General features: G+C 44.9%; 1 protein-coding gene across 2 annotated transcripts in view; it reads right to left on the reverse strand.

Annotated features, from left to right (window-relative positions):
* The window catches only part of LOC139380627 (myosin XVI), a 180,384-nt gene that overhangs the window by 10,082 nt on the left and 150,682 nt on the right, over window positions 1–19,620 (reverse strand). The window contains exons 31-35 of one of the 2 annotated variants that reach the window (XM_071123511.1): window positions 13,993–14,372; window positions 12,547–13,794; window positions 11,019–11,174; window positions 9,470–9,555; window positions 6,118–6,206 (exon numbers count right to left, since the gene is read on the reverse strand). In XM_071123511.1, coding sequence (XP_070979612.1) covers window positions 6,159–6,206; window positions 9,470–9,555; window positions 11,019–11,174; window positions 12,547–13,794; window positions 13,993–14,372 — 1,918 coding nt within the window. In that variant the 3' untranslated portion in view covers window positions 6,118–6,158. The remainder of the gene's footprint in view (window positions 1–6,117; window positions 6,207–9,469; window positions 9,556–11,018; window positions 11,175–12,546; window positions 13,795–13,992; window positions 14,373–19,620) is intronic. The other variant, XM_071123510.1, reaches the window with a different exon arrangement.

A 19,620-nucleotide genomic window follows, 5' to 3' on the forward strand; every position in this document is an offset into this window, starting at 1 on the left:
ACAGAGCTGGTGTAACTGAGTCAGGTTTGTAGGCCTCCTTGCTCGCACACACTTTTTCAGTTCTGCCCACAAATGTTCTACAGGATTGAGGTCAGGGCTCTGTGACAACCACTCCAACATCTTGACTTTGTTGTCCTTAAGCCATTTGCCACAACTTTGGAAGTACGCTTGGGGTCATTGTCCATTTGGAGGACCCATTTGCGACCAAGCTTTAACTTCCTGACTGATGTCTTGAGATGTTGCTTCAATATATCCACATACTTTTCCTCCTTCATGATGCCATCTATTTTGTGAAGTGCACCAGTTCCTCCTGCAGCAAAGCACCCCACAACATGATGCTGCCACCTCAATGCTTCACGGTTGGGATGCTGTTATTTGGCTTGCAAGCCTCCCCCTTTTTCCTCCAAACATAACAATGGTCATTATGACCAAACAGTTCTATTTTTGATTCATCAGACCAGAGGACATTTCTCCAAAAAGTACGATCTTTGTCCCCATGTGCAGTTGCAAACCGTAGTCTGGCCTCTTTATGGCTGTTTTCCTTGCTGAGCGTCCTTTAAGGTTATGTCAATATAGGACTCATTTAACTGTGGATATAGATACTTTTGTACGTGTTTCCTCCAGCATCTTCACAGGGTCCTTTGCTGTTGTTCTGGGATTGATTTGCACTTTTCGCACCAAAGTACGCCAATCTTTAGGAGACAGAACACGTCTCCTTCCTGAGCGGATTGACGGCAGCGTGGTCCCATGGTGTTTATAGTTGTGTACTATTGTTTGATGAACATGGTACCTTCAGGCGTTTGGAAATTGCTCCCAAGGATGAACCAGACTTGTGGAGGTCTACAATGGAGGTCTTGGCTGACTTATTTTGATTTTCCCATGATGTCAAGCAAAGAGGCACTGAGTTTGAAGGTAGGCTTTGAAATACATCCACAGGTATACCTCCAATTGACTCAAATTATGTAAATTGGCCTATCAGAAGCTTCTAAAGCCATGACATAATTTTCTTTAATTTTCCAAGCTGTTTAAAGGCACAGTTAACGTAATGTAATCTTCTGACCCACTGGAATATTGATACAGTGACTTAAAAGTCTGTAAACAATTGTTGGAAAAATTACTTGTGTCATGCACGAAGTAGATGTCCTAACAGACTTGCCAAAACTATAGTTTGTTAACAAGACATTTGTGGAGTGGTTGAAAACGAGTTTTAATGACTCCAACCTAAGTGTATGTAAACTTCCTACTTCAACTGTATACTATACTGCTATGTTCAAAGCATTACACGACAGAGACAAAATAACATAAATACAGTGTGTCTGGATTCAAATCTATAGTCCACAGGCGGGACATGTACCCACCCACACCAGTGGGGGAAGGGGAGGACCATCCTCCTAAGTGAATAAAAAAAAAATAAACATTGAAAAAGTTAGCCTTTTTAGATAAAACATTACTAAATATTTTCACGTCTACCAAATAATTGATTAAAACACACTGTTTTGCAATGACGGTCTCCAGTAGCCTCAACAGCACTCTGTAGGGTAGCAACGGTAGTGTAGCTGGAGGCCAGCTATCTTCCGTCCCCCTCTTGGTACATTGACTTCATTACAAAACATTGGAGGCTCTTGGTTGTCAGCCCGTTTCATAGTTATTATATATATTTTTTTTAATTCCCCAATTTCATGATATCCAATTGGCAATCACAGTCTTGAACCATCACTGCAACTCCCGTGCGAACTCGGGAGAGGCGAAGGTCGAGAGCCATGCGTCCTACGAAACAGGACCCACCAAGCCGCACTGCTTCTTAACACACTGCTCGATTAACCCGGAAGCCAGCCGCACCAATGAGTCGGAGGAAACACAGTAAGGTTGACAACCGAAGTCAGCGTGCATGCGCCCAGCTCACACAAGGAGTCGCAAGAGCATGATGGGACAAGGACATCCCAGCCGGCCAAACCCTCCCCTAACCCTGAGGACACTGAGCCAATTGTGCGCCGCCTCATGGGTCTTCCGGTTGCGGTCGGCTGCGACACTGCCCGGGATCGAACCTGGATCTGTAGTGACGACTCTAGCACTGATCAGTGCCTTAGGCCGCTGGCGCAACTCAAGAGTCCGTTCCATAGACTTATGGTAATTATGACAACATCCGGAGGATGTCCTCCAACCTATCAGAGCTCTTGTAGCAGGAATTGACACCCAATCAAAGGATCAGAGAATAAATCTAGTACTAAAAGCATAAACTACAGCTAGCTAGCACTGCAGTGCATAAAATGTGGTGAGTTGTAGACTCAAAGAGAGAGAAAGAAAATAGTTATTTTCAGCATATTAATTTCTTCAAAAATTAAGGAGAAGCAAGAGTGAGAGATGTCATCTTTTTTTCACTTTCAGTTTCACTTACTTAGCTAGCAAATGCAGCTGGCTAGTTTAGTCTACACAAACACTCGGCTCAAACAGAGGGATGCTATGTTAGCTTACTGGCTACGACTGTCCAACACAACACTGGACTGGAACTCTTCCAAGTCAAGGTAAAGCTTTTGGTTTTATTAATGTATTGCTTACTGACTAACGTTACTGCAGGATTGTAGCGGGTTTACTAACGCATTAGTTCTATTAGCTATGTTGACTAGGACTAGCTACTGTAATATGTGGACAACTATGTAGGCTGTGTGTAGCAGTTATGACATGGTTTGGCTTGGAAAGTTTTTGTCGCCTGGTCACATACAGCTGATGTGTTGTTCATTGAAGTCCACAAACAAAGGGAGAAGGTAAGAGGAAGAGAGTTCATAGAGGATAGAAGGAATACAACGTTGCTGCTTATGAAAGTGAACTGTGTTTATGCTTGATTCATTCCACTGATTCTGGAGCAAAACGTTTCTTAAACGGAAGCAAATGAAACGGGGATAAAAAACACCTGAATTTGTCCAATAGAAACTCTTGTTTACAACTGTTGGACTAATGATTACACCCTAGATAAGCTAGATGCAGGCAAGAGTGTGCAAGGCGGTATTGAATGTGTCACAGTCTGTCCATGTGTCACTGTCTGTTATCTCAACATTTTCTCTAGACCTGTGTGCACCTACATTGTAAACTTTCATTCATCCGCTAGGCTGTAGCAAACTCAGATGGGTATGAGGGAAATTTGAGTATCATGTAGTAGCCTAAACCTATCAACGTTACATTAAACTGGGTGAATGGAATATGAATTAAAGTCATCCAACAAAAAAATAGAAATAAGGCCATGCTCTTGAAAAAAACAATTGTCCTCCCTCATCATAAATGGCACTGACCGCCACTGACCCACACACAGAGTAATACTCCTAATAAAGGAAAAGATAAGGACCTTGCTGATATTCTCTCTAAATAACACACACATATACACAAGAGAGAAAGCACGAGAAAGAAGGAGTGACCGCTAATGACCTAGATGTGTGGCCTCCCTGCTCAACACGCATGGCTTAGGGAAAAAGAGAGATTTCAGGGAACCCAGCAGGACAAAATCACACGCACGCTTCAATTCTCAGAAGGCTCTGTGTGCGACAGGTCAACAACACCAGACCTGCATATACACACGAACATACACAGACAAACGACACAAACACGTATGTCACATTGTGCACACACACTCTCATGTAAGACTGGGATTATCCTGAGTGGATTGGATGTGGGGAGACAAGCTCTCATGCCTTTCCGCCCAGCCCCGTCCTCTACATACCTCTTTCAATCACTCTCTTTATCCCTCTCTCTATTCTTCCTCCCCTCGTTTCTGTCCCTTTCCATGCCTTAGGAGAAGAACCAGAGTACCCTTTGGGTTCCCCCTAATCCCTCTCTCGCCTCCCTCTGGCATTGTGGCACAATTGGGTCCTTCAGCAGTCACTCTACTGAACTGACCAATGGGAGAAAACAAACAAACAATCATGTGTTTCCTTATGAGATCAGTGCAGAGCACCACTGTCTACATGCACTAAAGCCCACCCGTTCATTGCCAATTAAAAGCTATCCATCCCCCTCTTCCCTCTCTTCCCCATTCATCCCTCCTTCTCTTTCCCCGCTCTTCTGATCTACTAATCCCACATAAACACAGTTTGGAATGTGGCTAATAGAATGGGATTCTGGGTCGCGGAGTCTTTCGCACCTCTTCAATGAACTCATCATAATGGAACTGGGACCGGGTTCCAACCATCGAGAGAGGCAGGCCTGATTAGATAGGGGGCGGAGGATGAAGTAATTTCAGTCCCTATTGAGTTTTCAACACCAGTTAACTTATCATAAGAATAATGAGTTCCCAAGGTTTAAAATGAAGGGCTTTTTCAGGGCAATGCTGAATGCATCTTTTGTTGCGTTGTTACAAAGACAGCAGGTGCCCTGAGGGATATTCATGGAGGATATAGGAGTTACTTTAATCTATAACTATGGGACTGTGGTGCACCATTCTCTGTTACATTTTAATGTTGAATGGAGATTCACTATGGATGTTTCATGATCGCTGGAACAATGCTAGGCTGTCTTTTGAGATATACAGTATAACTAAATTCTCAATCACAATGCATTTTTCCATAGTCGCCCTACATCCATCTTGGCGCTCATTTGCGTGAATTGCAGCAAACTTTTACATTTTTGCTTGACTGAACCAGAAATCAAGGGTCATCAAAGAGACGCAGATATAGGTCAAGGTCCTCCATATCACCTCCATCACATGGAAGCAATGTAGCAATCACAAGCAATGTCCTTCATTAAATAATCTATGCCGATCCTTTCAACTATTGTTTTTCAACCCTAGTCAAAGACAATGAATGAATTGATGAATGCCACTGTGAAGGAAAAGGGGACGGGCCCCATGAATTCAGTATAAACATAAACAAGCCAGTAGATGAGCAGAGAAAAAAACTGTGTAAAAAAACTGCAGCTCTCTTTTGTTTGAGAAGATAACAGATGTGGACATGAATATACACCCACTTTTAGCACACTGTTGTGAATGAGTGTATGTGTGTTTGTCTGTGCTTGTGTGTGTTTGTCTCTGTGTGCGTGCGCGTGTATGTGCGTGTGTGCGCGCGTCTGCGTGGGCATGCACGTGCGTGTGTGCGTGTTTATGCGTGTGTGTGGTCCAAGGACAACCTCCAAGAGCATCCCTCACCCAAGGACGTCTGACAGAGAAGCTGAGAACCAAGGTCTGCACCCAAACATATGATTAACGTTCTCCAAACATGTCCGTCTTTGAGTGGGGCCTGTCCAGGCTGTGATTATGTGGAGGCAGCTCCCTAAGCTACTTATATTGAGGTTAGCCCGGGGTCACTCCACTGAGCCGTACGACAGGTTGGTTTACACCCCAACTCTCATTGAGCTGCTCCATAGGAGAGAACCACTCACTGACAAACTACCTCATCTAAACTCGACTTAACGCTAGCCATTTCCCTCCACCACCTAACAATCTAACCCCACCTCACCAACTAGGAGTATGTATACCATTAACTCTCTTACTGCCCTTTCCTGACTTACCCTATACACTTTACCCACTACGGGCCACTTCTCTGCACCCTTCTGTACTGCAAACTGTGTGACTCTAGCTCATCTTTCCACCTGACTCTACACACTTCCTTCTCTAATTCATTGCCTAAAACATAGGCAATAACTTACCCCCTCCCCCATAGACATTTCATGGAATGAACAATACCGATATTGCTTTAGCTTACCCTCCTATTGGCTTGGTGGAGTTTTAGCCATATTGTGTATACCTGTCCAATCCATTCAGATGAACAACCTGTAGTAGGTGACTGAGGGTTAGGGGTTTAACTAGGGATCACTCTCCCCACCCTTTAGCTGAATGTCAAACCAGAGAGTGGAGCACAGAGTCAAACCCAGAGCTGCAGTTTCCTTTCTGAGCGATGAGCGGAGGAGAGTAGGATGAAGCTGCCTCTTATACACGCGGATCCAAGATCAGTTTTCCCCTCCGAATGGTTAAGTTTAGGATTACAGGGATGACAATCTGATCCTAGATCTGTGGTTAGGGGTAACTTCTCCTAGGAGCAGGGTGTCAGGTTACAGGAAGTGGATTGAACAAGAAGAGGAAGTGTGGAAGGGAGGGAGAGCATCGAGCTAGAGTATGATACGGTCAACCACACTCACCCCGTCCCTAATGTGAGGGGTGCTCCCGCGCCCGCTCTGCCTTAGAGTGCAGCCCCCGCACCGAAGGGCGAGAAGTTGAGATGACCCCTCTGGAAGAAGATAAAGAGAGAAAGACAGCCATATCCTTTAGTATGGAGAGAGAGAGAGAGAGAGAGAGAGAGAGAGAGAGAGAGAGAGAGAGAGAGAGAGAGAGAGAGAGAGAGAGAGAGCAGAATTCCCCAATACACTACTGTTAAGATTCAATGGGACATACAGTAAGATCAATAAGCACTGCATGGCACCTGACATACCCTGAATCCATACTGTGTTCTTTGACTATCACATGCTGGTGTCATGGAATGCTTCAGTGGATTCGTACCATGGCATATTCCAGTCATAAAAAGGGAATGCATATTCCACATGATACCATGTAAGGGAGACATTAAAAGTTCAGAGAAGGAAAGAACACATGTTTAGAGACACCAGAGAGTAACTTAAAGAGTGAAAGAGAGTACTTCCAGAATGAACCTGTCTAGAGAGTGCTACTCTGTCAGGAGCTGTTCTGAGCCAGAGTAAGAATAACTAGGCCTGTCCTTAAAGGGGCAATCTGCAGTTGTTTCATCCATTTTTGGACTGAATGATATGTACCCCTTGATTCTTGAAGAATATAACTTGTAAATAAATGTCTCATGAGCTTAGGTCAACTGTCATACCCCATCAAAACCCCAAATATAAGCTTGTTTACCCCAATGTTTATAAACAAATGAAATGTTAAAAAAAAAAGGGTTAAAAGTATAATTTTGATACCATGGATGGTCAGTCCTTGGATCCATAGCTCTGTCCATGAATTATAGAGTGGTTGCATTTCTCCAGCCCATCCCTCAGCTTTTACCAAAACATGGGTGGGGAGATTTTTCCTTGTTATTGTTTGAACAGCTGTTTTAACAGAATGTGCTGGAACATCAATCTTTAACACTACACATTAAGTGTAGTGAGGTGCGTACTGGCGGCAGAGAAGTCAGGCGCAGGAGAGCAAAAACTGATTTACAACGGTGTCGTTTAATATCCATAAACCACCGTCAACAGAGCAATACAATAAATGGGTCAAACAAAACCCGGTAAATACCAGCATACCGTTGCATAACCACTACAACAAACAATTACCGACAAGGACATGGGGGGGAACAAAGGGTTAAATACACAACATGTAATTGATGGAATTGGAACCAGGTATGATGGAAGACAAGACAAAACCAATGGAAAATGAAAAGTGGATCCGCGATGGCTAGAAGGTCGGTGTGCCTCCTCGGCATTCCCTGGAATCTCATGGGAACACTGTCCCCTGAGCCGGTCGGACCGCCGATAGGAATGTTCTTGTTCGCTTCCTACTGTAGCTACACACTCCTCATCTTAACTCACTTATGAATTCCTATCAGATCCAATCAATAATTATGAAGAATGATTTTCCCTGGGTTTTAACAATGTGGATTATGGGGAGCGGTTACATCCTGGAATCTCCTGTTGAGGACAGGTTGAGAACAGGTTGAGGACAGGTTGAGGACAGGTTGGGGACAGATAATGTCAGGGTAAACCAGAGGAAATATTGGTCGGTTTTAACCCATGTCCATTATATCAAATTGAAATCTTGTCATGATGAGACCTGCTCTACAACAGCCTATGGATTTGACCTTGGCTATGTGAGAAGTCAGTCAGAGAGGACAATTACGGTGATTAGGGTTATGTGGAGCCAGGAGTTTTTGACCAGGAAACTTGACCAGGAAAATCTCTGGGCCCTGGTCAGGTTTACATTGTCAGGAAAAACACATGTATCCTCTACTAGTTTGTGGAGATGGTGGTTGTGTGTGTGTGTGTGTTAATATAACTGGTTTGGGATAGTTGTGGTGGTAGAGAAGAGAGTTCGTTCAGGATCTGGTGTCAGGGTGTAGGGTTGTGTGTGTGTGTGTGTGTGTGTGTGTGTTAAGTAACTGGTTTGGGATAGTTGTGGTGGTAGAGAAGAGAGTTCGTTCAGGATCTGGTGTCAGGGTGTAGGGTTGTGTGTGTGTGTGTGTGTGTGTGTGTGTGTGTGTGTGTGTGTGTGTGTGTGTGTGTGTGTGTGTGTGTGTGTGTGTGTGTGTGTGTGTGTGTGTGTGTGTGTGTGTTAAGATAACTGGTTTGAGATAGTTGTGGTGGTAGAGAAGAGAGTTAGTTCAGGATCTGGTGTCAGGGTGTAGGGTTGTGTGTGTGTGTGTGTGTGTGTGTGTGTGTGTGTGTGCGTGTGTGTGTGTGTGTGTGTGTGTGTGTGTGTGTGTGTTAAGATAACTGGTTTGAGATAGTTGTGGTGGTAGAGAAGAGAGTTAGTTCAGGATCTGGTGTCAGGGTGTAGGGTTGTGTGTGTGTGTGTGTGTGTTAAGTAACTGGTTTGAGATAGTTGTGGTGGTAGAGAAGAGAGTTAGTTCAGGATCTGGTGTCAGGGTGTAGGGTTGTGTGTGTGTGTGTGTGTGTGTGTGTGTGTGTGTGTGTGTGTGTGTGTGTGTGTGTTAAGATAACTGGTTTGAGATAGTTGTGGTGGTAGAGAAGAGAGTTAGTTCAGGATCTGGTGTCAGGGTGTAGGGTTGTGTGTGTGTGTGTGTGTGTGTGTTAAGTAACTGGTTTGAGATAGTTGTGGTGGTAGAGAAGAGAGTTAGTTCAGGATCTGGTGTCAGGGTGTAGGGTTGTGTCTCTTTTGCTGCCGAGGTGTTATTGGTGTTGCAACCGTCTCTTGCAGTAGGATTGATTCTGTCCCAGTGAATATTTCATGCCCTACTTTAATTATTAAGGCTCACAGCGCAAGTGTGTGTGGGTGTTTGTGTGTTTATCAACTGACATGAATTCTGTGTGTGTCAAGGAGCTTCATGGTTTCAACTTGGTCATTTGACCTTGATCGGCCTTATATGACGCAGTCATGGGACCGTGTGATGGGGGGGAGGATGAAATCCAGTCCTGTAACCATAGACCACAAGCATTGAGTGTCTTGGGAACTAGGGGAAGATCACGTCACAAGTGAAAAGTAAAGTTCAATACTGCTACTATTAGTCGTAATGAAAAAACAACAACACCCAAAACAGACGAGCGGGCCTGACACACATCCTTGTGTGTGTGTGTGTGTGTGTGTGTGTGTGTGTGTCTGTGGCAGGCAGGTCAGTTTCACTCTCCACAATGAAAGGGCAGTGCTGTAATGCCAGCATATTCATAGAGATTCAACTCTAAAAATATGATTTAGAAAGGTTAGGCAACCTGGTCTAAATAAGGTAACACAACTGAGGGCCAGGGCTACTGGAACCACCAACACAGTCTCACCGACAGAGTGTCTGTGCCTGTATGTGTGTGTATTTACCTGAGTGTGATGGCTGTCCATATGCCTGTGCAGAGACGATGAGCTGGAAGAGTTTGACTTTGTGTGACCCTCATCTTCCATTGACCCTGAACAGAAAACAAGTACACACACACACAAACAAACGAAAAGCACACACACACACACACACACACACACACACACACACACACACACACACACACACACACACACACACACACACACACACACACACACACACACACACACACACACACACACACACGAGGGAAAGATATCAGCCAGTGTAGCCACTATGAAAGACAGAAGTGGAGAGATGGATAAACAGAGTAGGAAAGCCTTACAGTGGACGGGAGGAAAGTACTCTGTCACTCTAGACTTGCATTGTAATACTGAATCACTCTCAGTTTCTGGGTCAACCCATTTAATACTTCCTGTCTATTCTCTTGTATCTATCACCTCCCTTCATCTCTGTCTGTCTCTCAGTCTGTCTTTCATTCTTCATCTCCCGGAATCCACTCTATCGCTCCTCTCACCCTCTCCTTTCACCCCTCTCCCTCCTGCCTTTTCTCACTCACTCACTCACTCACTCACTCACTCACTAGATAATAAACAAAAGTGAAATAAACAATAAAACATTTACAGTAAACATTACACATAAATTCCAAAGGATTAGAGACATTTTAAATGTCATATTATGTATATCTACAGTGTTATAACAATGTGATTTTTTGTAGGCTGAATTCTGCGTGCAATGTCCCATTCTGTGAATTCTTGGTTGTGAGCGGACCCCAGAACTCACAACCATAAATCTCTCTCTCTCTCTCTCTCTCTCTCTCTCTCTCTCTCTCTCTCTCTCTCTCTCTCTCTCTCTCTCTCTCTCTCTCTCTCTCTCTCTCTCTCTCTCTCTCTCTCTCTCTCTCTCTCTCTCTCTCTCTCTCTCTCTCTCCTCTCTCTCTCTCTCTCTCTCTCTCTCTCTCTCTCTCTCACAGTGATCATATGACCCTCAATTGTCTCTTATAAACAACCACCCTCCTCCCTTCATTACAAACTCCAGGTGGGCTGGTGGCTTCATCATCTAGAATGGCCTAGAACTCCTACTCATCATATCCAATGTATGTCTATGGTCTCTTACCTTCTACACCCCTCAACTCCCCGGGTCATATCCTAATAGTGTTTTTAACAGATTCCTCTCCTCATCACTTCTTCATGGTTATCACCAGTCTGAGAGGCCTGATATGGCCATATGTGATAGAAGCAATATGCAATAATGTAAGATATATGTGATTTAGTACGCTACTACACATCCTGAAAAAGACTGTTGGTCATGTCCCAATAGTCTTAAAGTGTCCCCTTTATGTCCCTATGGGATCACTGATGTGACCTTGCTGGCTAATGTAGGTGACAGAAGTCATATTGGTATCAGCCCTCAGTGATCATGACGGAGAGAGGAGAAGAGAGGAGGAGGAACCAAAGGAATCATTGGGATCGTTTCCTCTCTTCTCTTCTCCTCCTACTTCTTTACCCCCTATCGTTCACCGCTTCACCTGACCCCAACATTGGCTCTTACCGTTGGACAGCCGGTTGCCGTTCTCAATGGGAGTGGGGCTTGGGGAGGGGGGGGTGTGGTTGTTGGCGTTCTTGTCCTGTAGCTGCGGAGACGAGGAGGTGGGGGTGGAGCCTGTGTGTTCCTCTCTACCTGGCAGGTTGATGTTGGAGTTGAAACCTGGGAGGAGGCACGCACAAACACACACACACATACACACACACACACACGCACACACGCACACACGCACATACACACACACACATTACAATGTTACTGCCATAGGTTTGTTTCCATACATTAAATTGAATGTCTAATATTAAACTGTAAGACTAGTCTTGTCTAAAAGACCCCCCAATATCCCATGCCCCTTCTGCTTCCAAGAATCCTGGGACGATAATCCTGAATCACCTGCCCCCTTACCAGGCCCACCAGCTCAGAGAACCCTCTCAGACAGAATGTGTGTGTGTTGTGTGTCTGTATGTGTTGCGTGATGGGAATTCTGCCGTCCCATATCAGGAATGCCTGACTCCTGGTCACAAGAGGACTAAATATAACCATCAGAATTCTCCCACTCAACAGGAGTCACTGAGTGAGTGAGTGAGTGAGTGAGTGAGTGAGTGAGAGAGAGAGAGAGAGAGAGAGAGAGAGAGAGAGAGAGAGAGATATGAACAGGGTTTGTTATGTGTGTGAGTGAGTAAAAATGTAAATTAAGGAGTGGTATGTGTTTGTATAATTGTGTGTGAGTGTGTGCATAAATCAAAGGGAATGCTTATCCTGTGACAGAAGATTTTTGGGGGAATGCCCTGTTGCCACCTGCCCTTTCCCCATGGCATTCCTGCAGCATTCCCGTATCCCACAGGAGGAGCAGGCTGCTCGTCACAGGCATGGCTGGGATACTTCCCCTAATACGCGGGCCACTCCGGAGCATCGGGTGTCACGGATAACTGTTTAGCGCCGGGGAGGGAACGGAAGCAGGCTGTCCCGTTAAGCCCAGCAGCATCTCCCGTTCTCAGATCCCCCCGCCATCACCCCTCAAAATAACACAGCGGTCAAGACCCTGACTACCAGCCTCCTCTGGCATGCAGACTCTTTCCATGACGCCAGGCGTTTCACTGGACAGATGAAGGGTTAGGGCCCTAATGTAGACCACTACCGGAAGTAATCACGTGACCACAGAGAAATAATAACTATAACAGGCATCCCCATTCAGATCAATGTATGTGTATGAGACCATGTGTGAGGGATCAGATAGAGAGGTCTGCCCACCTCCCCTCTCCCCTCTCCCTCCCCTACGGTGGAGGCAGTGTCCAGGCGTGGTCATGGTCGGCCCAATGCTGCCTCATAAATCTGAGTGATGGAGCATCTTTAATGAAAAACAAAGGTTAACGCCAGGACACCAGAGAGGAGAGAGGGACAGGGAGAGCTTCTCACTGTTAAATAACTGTTGGGATGCACTCTAAGTTATGTAGCTACCTTTTAAGCTCAGGAGAAGTGTGAGAAGCAATGGAAAGATCTTGAGGGTGTGTGTGTGTGATACATTGTGACTCACCTCCCTCCCTCATCTTGCGTCCTGTGGTGGTCTTCTTGAGCAGGCTGCGTCCAGAGCTAAACAGGGTGTTGAGCTCATCCAGGGCTGGCTGAGGGCTGGTCAGGGGTCTCCCGTTGGCTGGGTTGAACAGCAGGGGCGAGGAGGAGCAGGAGTGGGAACGGCGTGGCTCTGGACGGGTGGACTTGGCCGGAGAGTAGGGAGGGGGCTTCTCTCCTCCAGCCCTATGAGAGGAGGAGGAAGAGGAGGAGGAGTAGGAGGGTTTGGGAGAGTCCGAGCTGCCACCTCCCGTGACGGAAGCAGCCCGGGTAAGGGAGAGGATGCTGGACTCTGGGGGGAAAGGAAAGTGGGAGGGGGGGCGGTAGGGAGGAGGCAGGGCATTGGGGGGAGGAGGAGGAGGGGTGAGAGGAGGAGTGGGCTTGTCTGGGAGGAGGACGGAGAGAGAGGGGGAGGAGTCAGCACGCTGGCGGGAGTACTGGGGGGAGAGGGGGCTGTCTGGGCCGGCGTAGTTCAGGTTGGTTTCAAACACAGGCAGCTTCTTCACCTCCAAAGGGGTGAGGGGCGACTCATCAGACGCAGGGGAGCAGGTGACGGGGGAGGGGGGGAACACCAGGAGAGGGGGGCGGTGTGGGAGCAGGTTGGGGAAGGGTGCAGGGATATTGCTGGCCCCTCCGGTGGCGGATGTTTGGGCCTCCATAGTGGTGGCTAGACCCCCCAGCCCTGCCCTCTTTCCCTCCCCACTCTGAGAGGGAGACAAGCCCAACCCTAACATCAACCCTAACACCTCCAACTTCCCAGCGGCTGTCGCCATGGCAACCGTGCTTCCCACCGGAAGTCCCACCTCCTCGGGCAGGAAGTACTTCATCTCCTCGTAGACGGCCTCGGCATCTCCCTGCTGGGGGCTGTTGGGGGGGTCCTGGTGGTTGCCTCCCAGACTGTAACTCCTGGCATGAGCCCCCACCATCTCTATGTACACATCCTCTTCATCCTGGTCATGGTGCAGGCTCAGTGTCACCCCCTGTGGGCCATCCACAGACGCTGTGTGCCGCATCACCCCCCCCAGTCCCCCAGCGCGGGACAGCAGGGCCAGTTTGACGTCGGCAGGGCGCAGCTGGAGGAGGTTAATGCCGGCAGCGTTGATCTCTTCGTAGGAGCCCGTGAGCTTGGTGTTTGGGCTCCTCTTGGGCTTGGGAGGAGGCACCTTCCTCATGGTCGTGTAGTCATCACTGTGGGGCCGCGGCTTGGACAGAGCTGGGGAGAGATAAGAGGAGAAGCAGTTCACAACAGTTTCACCACTGACAGCTGTGATTTGGGGTTCAAAGAAGCTTAGGTTATAATAGTTGGGGTGTTGTGGTGTATATATGCACTATCCGTAGGAGACAGCAGTGTTTTGGGGTACATAGCGGCTGAGGTAATGATAGTTGAGAAGTATGTCATAATTGTGTGTACCATCCGTAGGTGACAGCTGTGTTTTTGGGGGGCTCCCTGCAGGTGACCCGCAGCCTTCGGGGGTGGGACTCTCTCTCGAGGGTCCCAGGGTCAGTCCGGCACTGACCGCCTCGTACGACGCACTCAAACGAGTGTTGGGGTCCCGCTTGGGTTTGGGGGGAGGCTGTTTCCGTGGCGACGCCAGCCCTCCCCCTCCTCCCCCATCCTCGTTGTTATAGGCCACCTGCTGCAGGGCTGTTTTGATGGATGGTCCAGGGCTGTAATGTACCAAGTTCTCCATAGCCAGGGGGATGGGCACTGAGCTGGAGCGGAGGTGGCGGATAGTCCGGCTCCCCCCACTAACCGAGCCATCTTGGTTTCTTCTGCTCTTCTCCACAACCCTATAGGAGGGGGGCAGGAAATAATATCCGCATGATAAATAAATGAACATTTGACAATTTTCAACCCCATTCCTCTCTTTCCCTCTATTGCTCAATTTCTCTCTCCTTCCCCTCACCATGGACCAACACACCTTCTGGTGATGTTTGATCCTGGTTCCAACCAAACATAATAAACTGAATTCTTCTCTAGAGTGACAACCATAATATAATTACTTTTCATCTAATACAAATCCAGATCGGTGGGTCCCCCACGGGACGGTTGAGTTAACGTAGGCTAATGCGATTAGCATGAGGTTGTAAGTAATAATACAATTTCCCAGGACATAGACATATCTGATATTGGCAAAAAGCTTAAATTCTTGTTAATCTAATTGCATTGTCTAATTTACTGTAGCTATTACAGTGAAAGAATGCCATGCTATTGTTTGAGTAGAGTGCACAGTTATGAACTTGAAAAGTTGTTAATAAACCAATTAGGCACATTTGGGAAGTCTTGAAGCAACATTTTGAACAGAAATGCAATGGTTCATTCGATCAGTCTAAAACTTTGCACATACACTGCGGCCATCTAGTGGACAAAATCCAATTAGCGCCTGGGCTGGAATAATACATTATGGCCTTTTTCTTGCATTTCAAATATGATGGTACAAAAACATACAAAATAACGCATGGTTTTTTCTTTGTTTTATATTTTACCAGATCTAATGTGTTATATTCTCCTACGTTAATTTCACATTTCCACAAACTTCTAAGTGTTTCCTTTCAAATAGTATCAAAAATATGCATATCCTTGCTTCATGTCCTGAGCTACAGGCAGTCATTTTAGGCGAATTTTTTTTGGTCCGCCCCGGATCAACCTCTCTTGCGTAGGGGGCAGTATTTTGACAAACATGCCCAAAGTAAACTGCCTGTTACTCAGGCCCAGAAGCTAGGATATGCATATACATGGTAGTATTGGATAGAAAACACTCTGAAGTTTCTAAAACTGTTCAAATAATGTCTGTGATTTTAACAGAACTGATAAGGCAGGCGAAAACCCGAGGAAAATCCATCCAGGAAGTTTTTTTTTTTACGTGAGTTGTTGAATGCCTATTGACTATGTTATGGGTTAGGGCCCAGATTGCAGTTCCTATGGCTTCCACTAGATGTCAACAGTCTTTAGACATGCTTTCAGGCTTGTATCTTGAAAAACGACGAGTAAAAATACCTTTTGGTCAGAGGACAGTGGAAGAATGCAGAGCTGCTTTGCGCGAGTGACCGAGAGCGTTGTTCGTTGTTTTTCCTTTCTATTGAAAACGCTATTGTCAGGTTGAAATATTATTGATTATTTAGACAATAGACAACCTGAGGATTAATTATAAACATCGTTTGACGTGTTTCGACGAACTTTACCTGTACTATTAGGATGTATTTGTCTGCATGTTTTGACCGCCTTGGAGCCAGTGAATTACTGAACAAAACGCGCCAACAAAACTGAGTTTTTGGGACATAAAGAGGGACTTTATCGAACAAAACAAACATTTATTGTGTAACAGGGAGTCTTGTTAGTGCAACCATATGAAGATCATCAAAGGTAAATGATTAATTTTATCGCTATTTCTGACTTTTGTGACTCCTCTACTTGGCTGGAAAATGTTTGTATGCTTTTGTAAGCGGGGCGCTGTCCCCAGATAATCGCATGGTATGCTTTCGCCATAAAGCCTTTTGAAATCTGACACTGCGGCTGGATTAACAAGAAGTTAATCTTTAAACCGATGTATAACACTTGTATATTTTATGAATGTTTATTATGAGTATTTCTGTATTTTGAATTTGCCGCTCTGCAATTTAACCGGATGTTGACCAGGTGGGACGCTACCGTCCCACCTGCCCATAAGAAGTTTTAAGAGGGGTTAACATAATTATTCCCATTCTGGTAAGCAAAATGGCTGAATTGAGTAAAGGGTGTTCTCCTGCTTCTACACAAAGCAGTGAAAACTCCTTAAGGCCATTAAATGCAATGTACGTGACATGTTCGTGTCCACCCATTGAAGGACTTTTCTGAAAACTTAATCTGTGTCAAATGTCACAAAATAAATGCTGTCAAGAAGAGGATCATTGCTTTACTTGAGGGAATTAAACATCTGGAAGAGCGTTTCATTTTGAATAAGGAAGCCTCATGTTTAACCGCATTTGTCGATGCCTTTTTTCAAAGAGACGATGTAACGGAACTTTTATGGATCTTGAGCATTTCCCCACCTTACCGCCTTTGAACCTAGCCAAAAGTTGGATGATATCAGCTCTACCCCTGGCAGGCGTGAATGTAGTGTGATTGGTTTGAGGTGGAGGAAGAGACCCGCTCCCCAGTGTTCCGTTTTTTTCTATCAGCGTTGTGATATTAAACACTCAAATCATTTTGAGCCACTGACATTTTGAGCCACTGACCCCCTCAGGGCATACAGTATGCAGATGCTGTAGCTTCTACACTGAGCGGCCTTCTCCCCAGCCGATTTCTGCGGCTCCTGTCGCTGATCGGAGATACGGTAGCGGGGGGATCTGACCTGCGCTCATCATTGGAAGCTCAATGTTAAGGAACATCTCCTTGCCAGGGATTAGAAACCTATGCTATCCGGGTGCAAAAGTAAAGGATATCACTACGCTACTTCCTGAAGCCATCAACTAAAATCCATAGACAGATACTGTTATAGTACACGTGAGATTTAATGACACAAAGTTGCAAAACTGAAGTACCAAAACAAACGTCACATTATATCGGGTCCCATACCCACGATGAGACGTGGATACGGTAGATTCAGTAGGTTGCTATCACTTCAGGTCTGGCTAAAGAGTTATTGTAACTCTGTCAATGTTGTCTTTATCGGGCGGCAGGTGGCCTAGTGGTTAGAGTGTTGGACTAGTAACCAAAAGGTTGCAAGATCGAATCCCCGAGGTAAGAATCTGTCGTTCTGCCCCGGAACAAGGCAGTTAACCCACTATCCCTAGTTTCATCACTGAAGTTTATAACGACCTGGTTAGGGTAAATATCGACACCCCTGCTGTTTTTAAGTCACACAAATGTCTGGGTTTGTTACATTTAAATGTGCGAAGTATAAATGTCAAAGATGGAATTTATCAATATCTGGATGCATGACATGAACACAGACATTCTTGCTTTATCAGACTTGGTTAAATTATTCGATCATGGATAAGGACATCGCTAATTACAACATTTTTAGATGTGATAGGCAGAGTAAAGGTGGAGGGGTGGCAATGTGAAATCAACTTTTGTAGCACCATGTGCTCTTAATATCACTATACCCCAGAAAAATGTGAAATCCTGGTTTTAGATGTGACCATGACCCAAAACCTGCATGTATTAGTTGATGCAACTATTATCATAGCTGAGCCTTTAAAACATTTTATATCATCTGAACTGTTGGTCTTAGGTGACTTTAACCTGGACTGGCTGATACCTATCTCAGATAACTTTAAGAACACTTGGTTTGATCTTAATCTAACCCAGCTAATCACAAACCCCACTCGGTTAAATGCGAAAAATCTAGATAGATCTTCATTATTAGATATAATTCTCACAAATAACCCCCATAGGTGTGTTTGCAAGTGACCTTTGTGGTCATTCTCCCATATCCTGTATTAGAAAAACTAGACAGCATAATTCTGATCCCTGTATTATTAGGAAGATACATTTAAAAAACTTTTCTCCCCAAGCGTTTACCCATGACTTGTACTTTTCAGAACTTTTCTCCATCAAGTGTATACCTGATCCTGAATTTGCATTTGAGCACTTTTCATCTATTTTCATACCACAGGCAGATAAACAGGCTCCGTTTAAACGCTGAAAATAAAAAAATATATAAAATCCCTTTAGACTAACTGATGCTGTTGTGGACTGGCAGCTTTTCAGGGAACTGAGAAATAAATGCATGTCCTTAGTAAAAAAAAGGCTAAATCAAGCTACATCCTAAGTCATATCGCTGACTGCAGGTGATTCATCTACATTTTGGAAAACAGTTAAGGTGCTAAAGCGTGGAAATGTCTCCTTCCCTACCCAAGCAAGTTATACTGAACTCTGACATAAATTTAGAAAAAAATGAGATAAGTCATGCTTTAAATCAAACATTTTTGTTTGAAAGAAATCTTGGTTTAATAGACCCGGGTCAGTCAGTAAACTGCTTGTCTCTCTCCCAGCCGCCAGTTGACTTGATAGAGGACCAGACAACCCCCAGTGAATCCTTGTTTTCTCTGGAGCAACAGTCTACTTCTGATGTATTGTAAAAACGCCTTATGATTGATGTAAAAAAAAATATCTACTGGGGCTGATATGCTTGATCCCTTCTCATCACAGTTTTCTGCTCCATTGATTGCGGAAGCATTAACACATGTTTTACTTGACAATTATATTGAGTACTATCCCTAGAGTTTGGAAGGCGGACCATGTGCTTCCTCTACATAAATCCCGAGTGATGTAAATAATTATCGTCCCATTTCCAAACTCTCTTGCCTAGGAAAAATCCTAGAATCATTGATTATTACTCAGCTCAGATCCCTTTTAACTGCTACATCCTTTCTCAATGTAAAACAGCCAGGGTTCAGACCAGGTAATAGTACCATCTCTGCTACTTCTATGGTTTTAAATGATGTCATAAATTGTTTAGATACGAAGAAACACTGCGCTGCCCTCTTCATTGACCTGTCCAAGGCGTTCAACTCTGTGGATCACCCTTTACATTTTCAGAAACTCTCTACGATTGGCTAAGATTGGGCTGCTTGGTGTTCGATTCTTGGTACAGTTCTTTTCACTATTCATATTAACAGCAGTGGTCTATCTGTACAAAACCGTGACTTGCATCTGTATGCAGATGACACTGTTGTATACGCTACTGCCCATAAAGCAGCTCAGGATCTGTTGACTCTTCAATCTGCTTTTACTACCTTGCAGAAAGCATTTGTTGACCTGAAGATGGTACTAAATGCTGCTAAAACCAATATAAAATTCATTTATATGCTGATGACACTATCATGTACTCTATCGCTTCAACGGCTGACCAAGCATTATCACTATTGGAGATAGATTTTAAGATATTACAAGGGTATTTTACACAGCTGAAACTTGTTTTAAATGCAAAGAAAACAAGTTTTATGATTTTTAATAGATTCAAAAGTTGGTTGAAAATACACTTGCACTTATGAGCTCAGATGGCTCTAGAATTAATCAGGTCTCTGCATATAAATACTTAGGGATATGGTT

Source organism: Oncorhynchus clarkii, chromosome 22 (genome assembly GCF_045791955.1).
Source record: "Oncorhynchus clarkii lewisi isolate Uvic-CL-2024 chromosome 22, UVic_Ocla_1.0, whole genome shotgun sequence".
Lineage (NCBI taxonomy): Eukaryota > Metazoa > Chordata > Actinopteri > Salmoniformes > Salmonidae > Oncorhynchus > Oncorhynchus clarkii.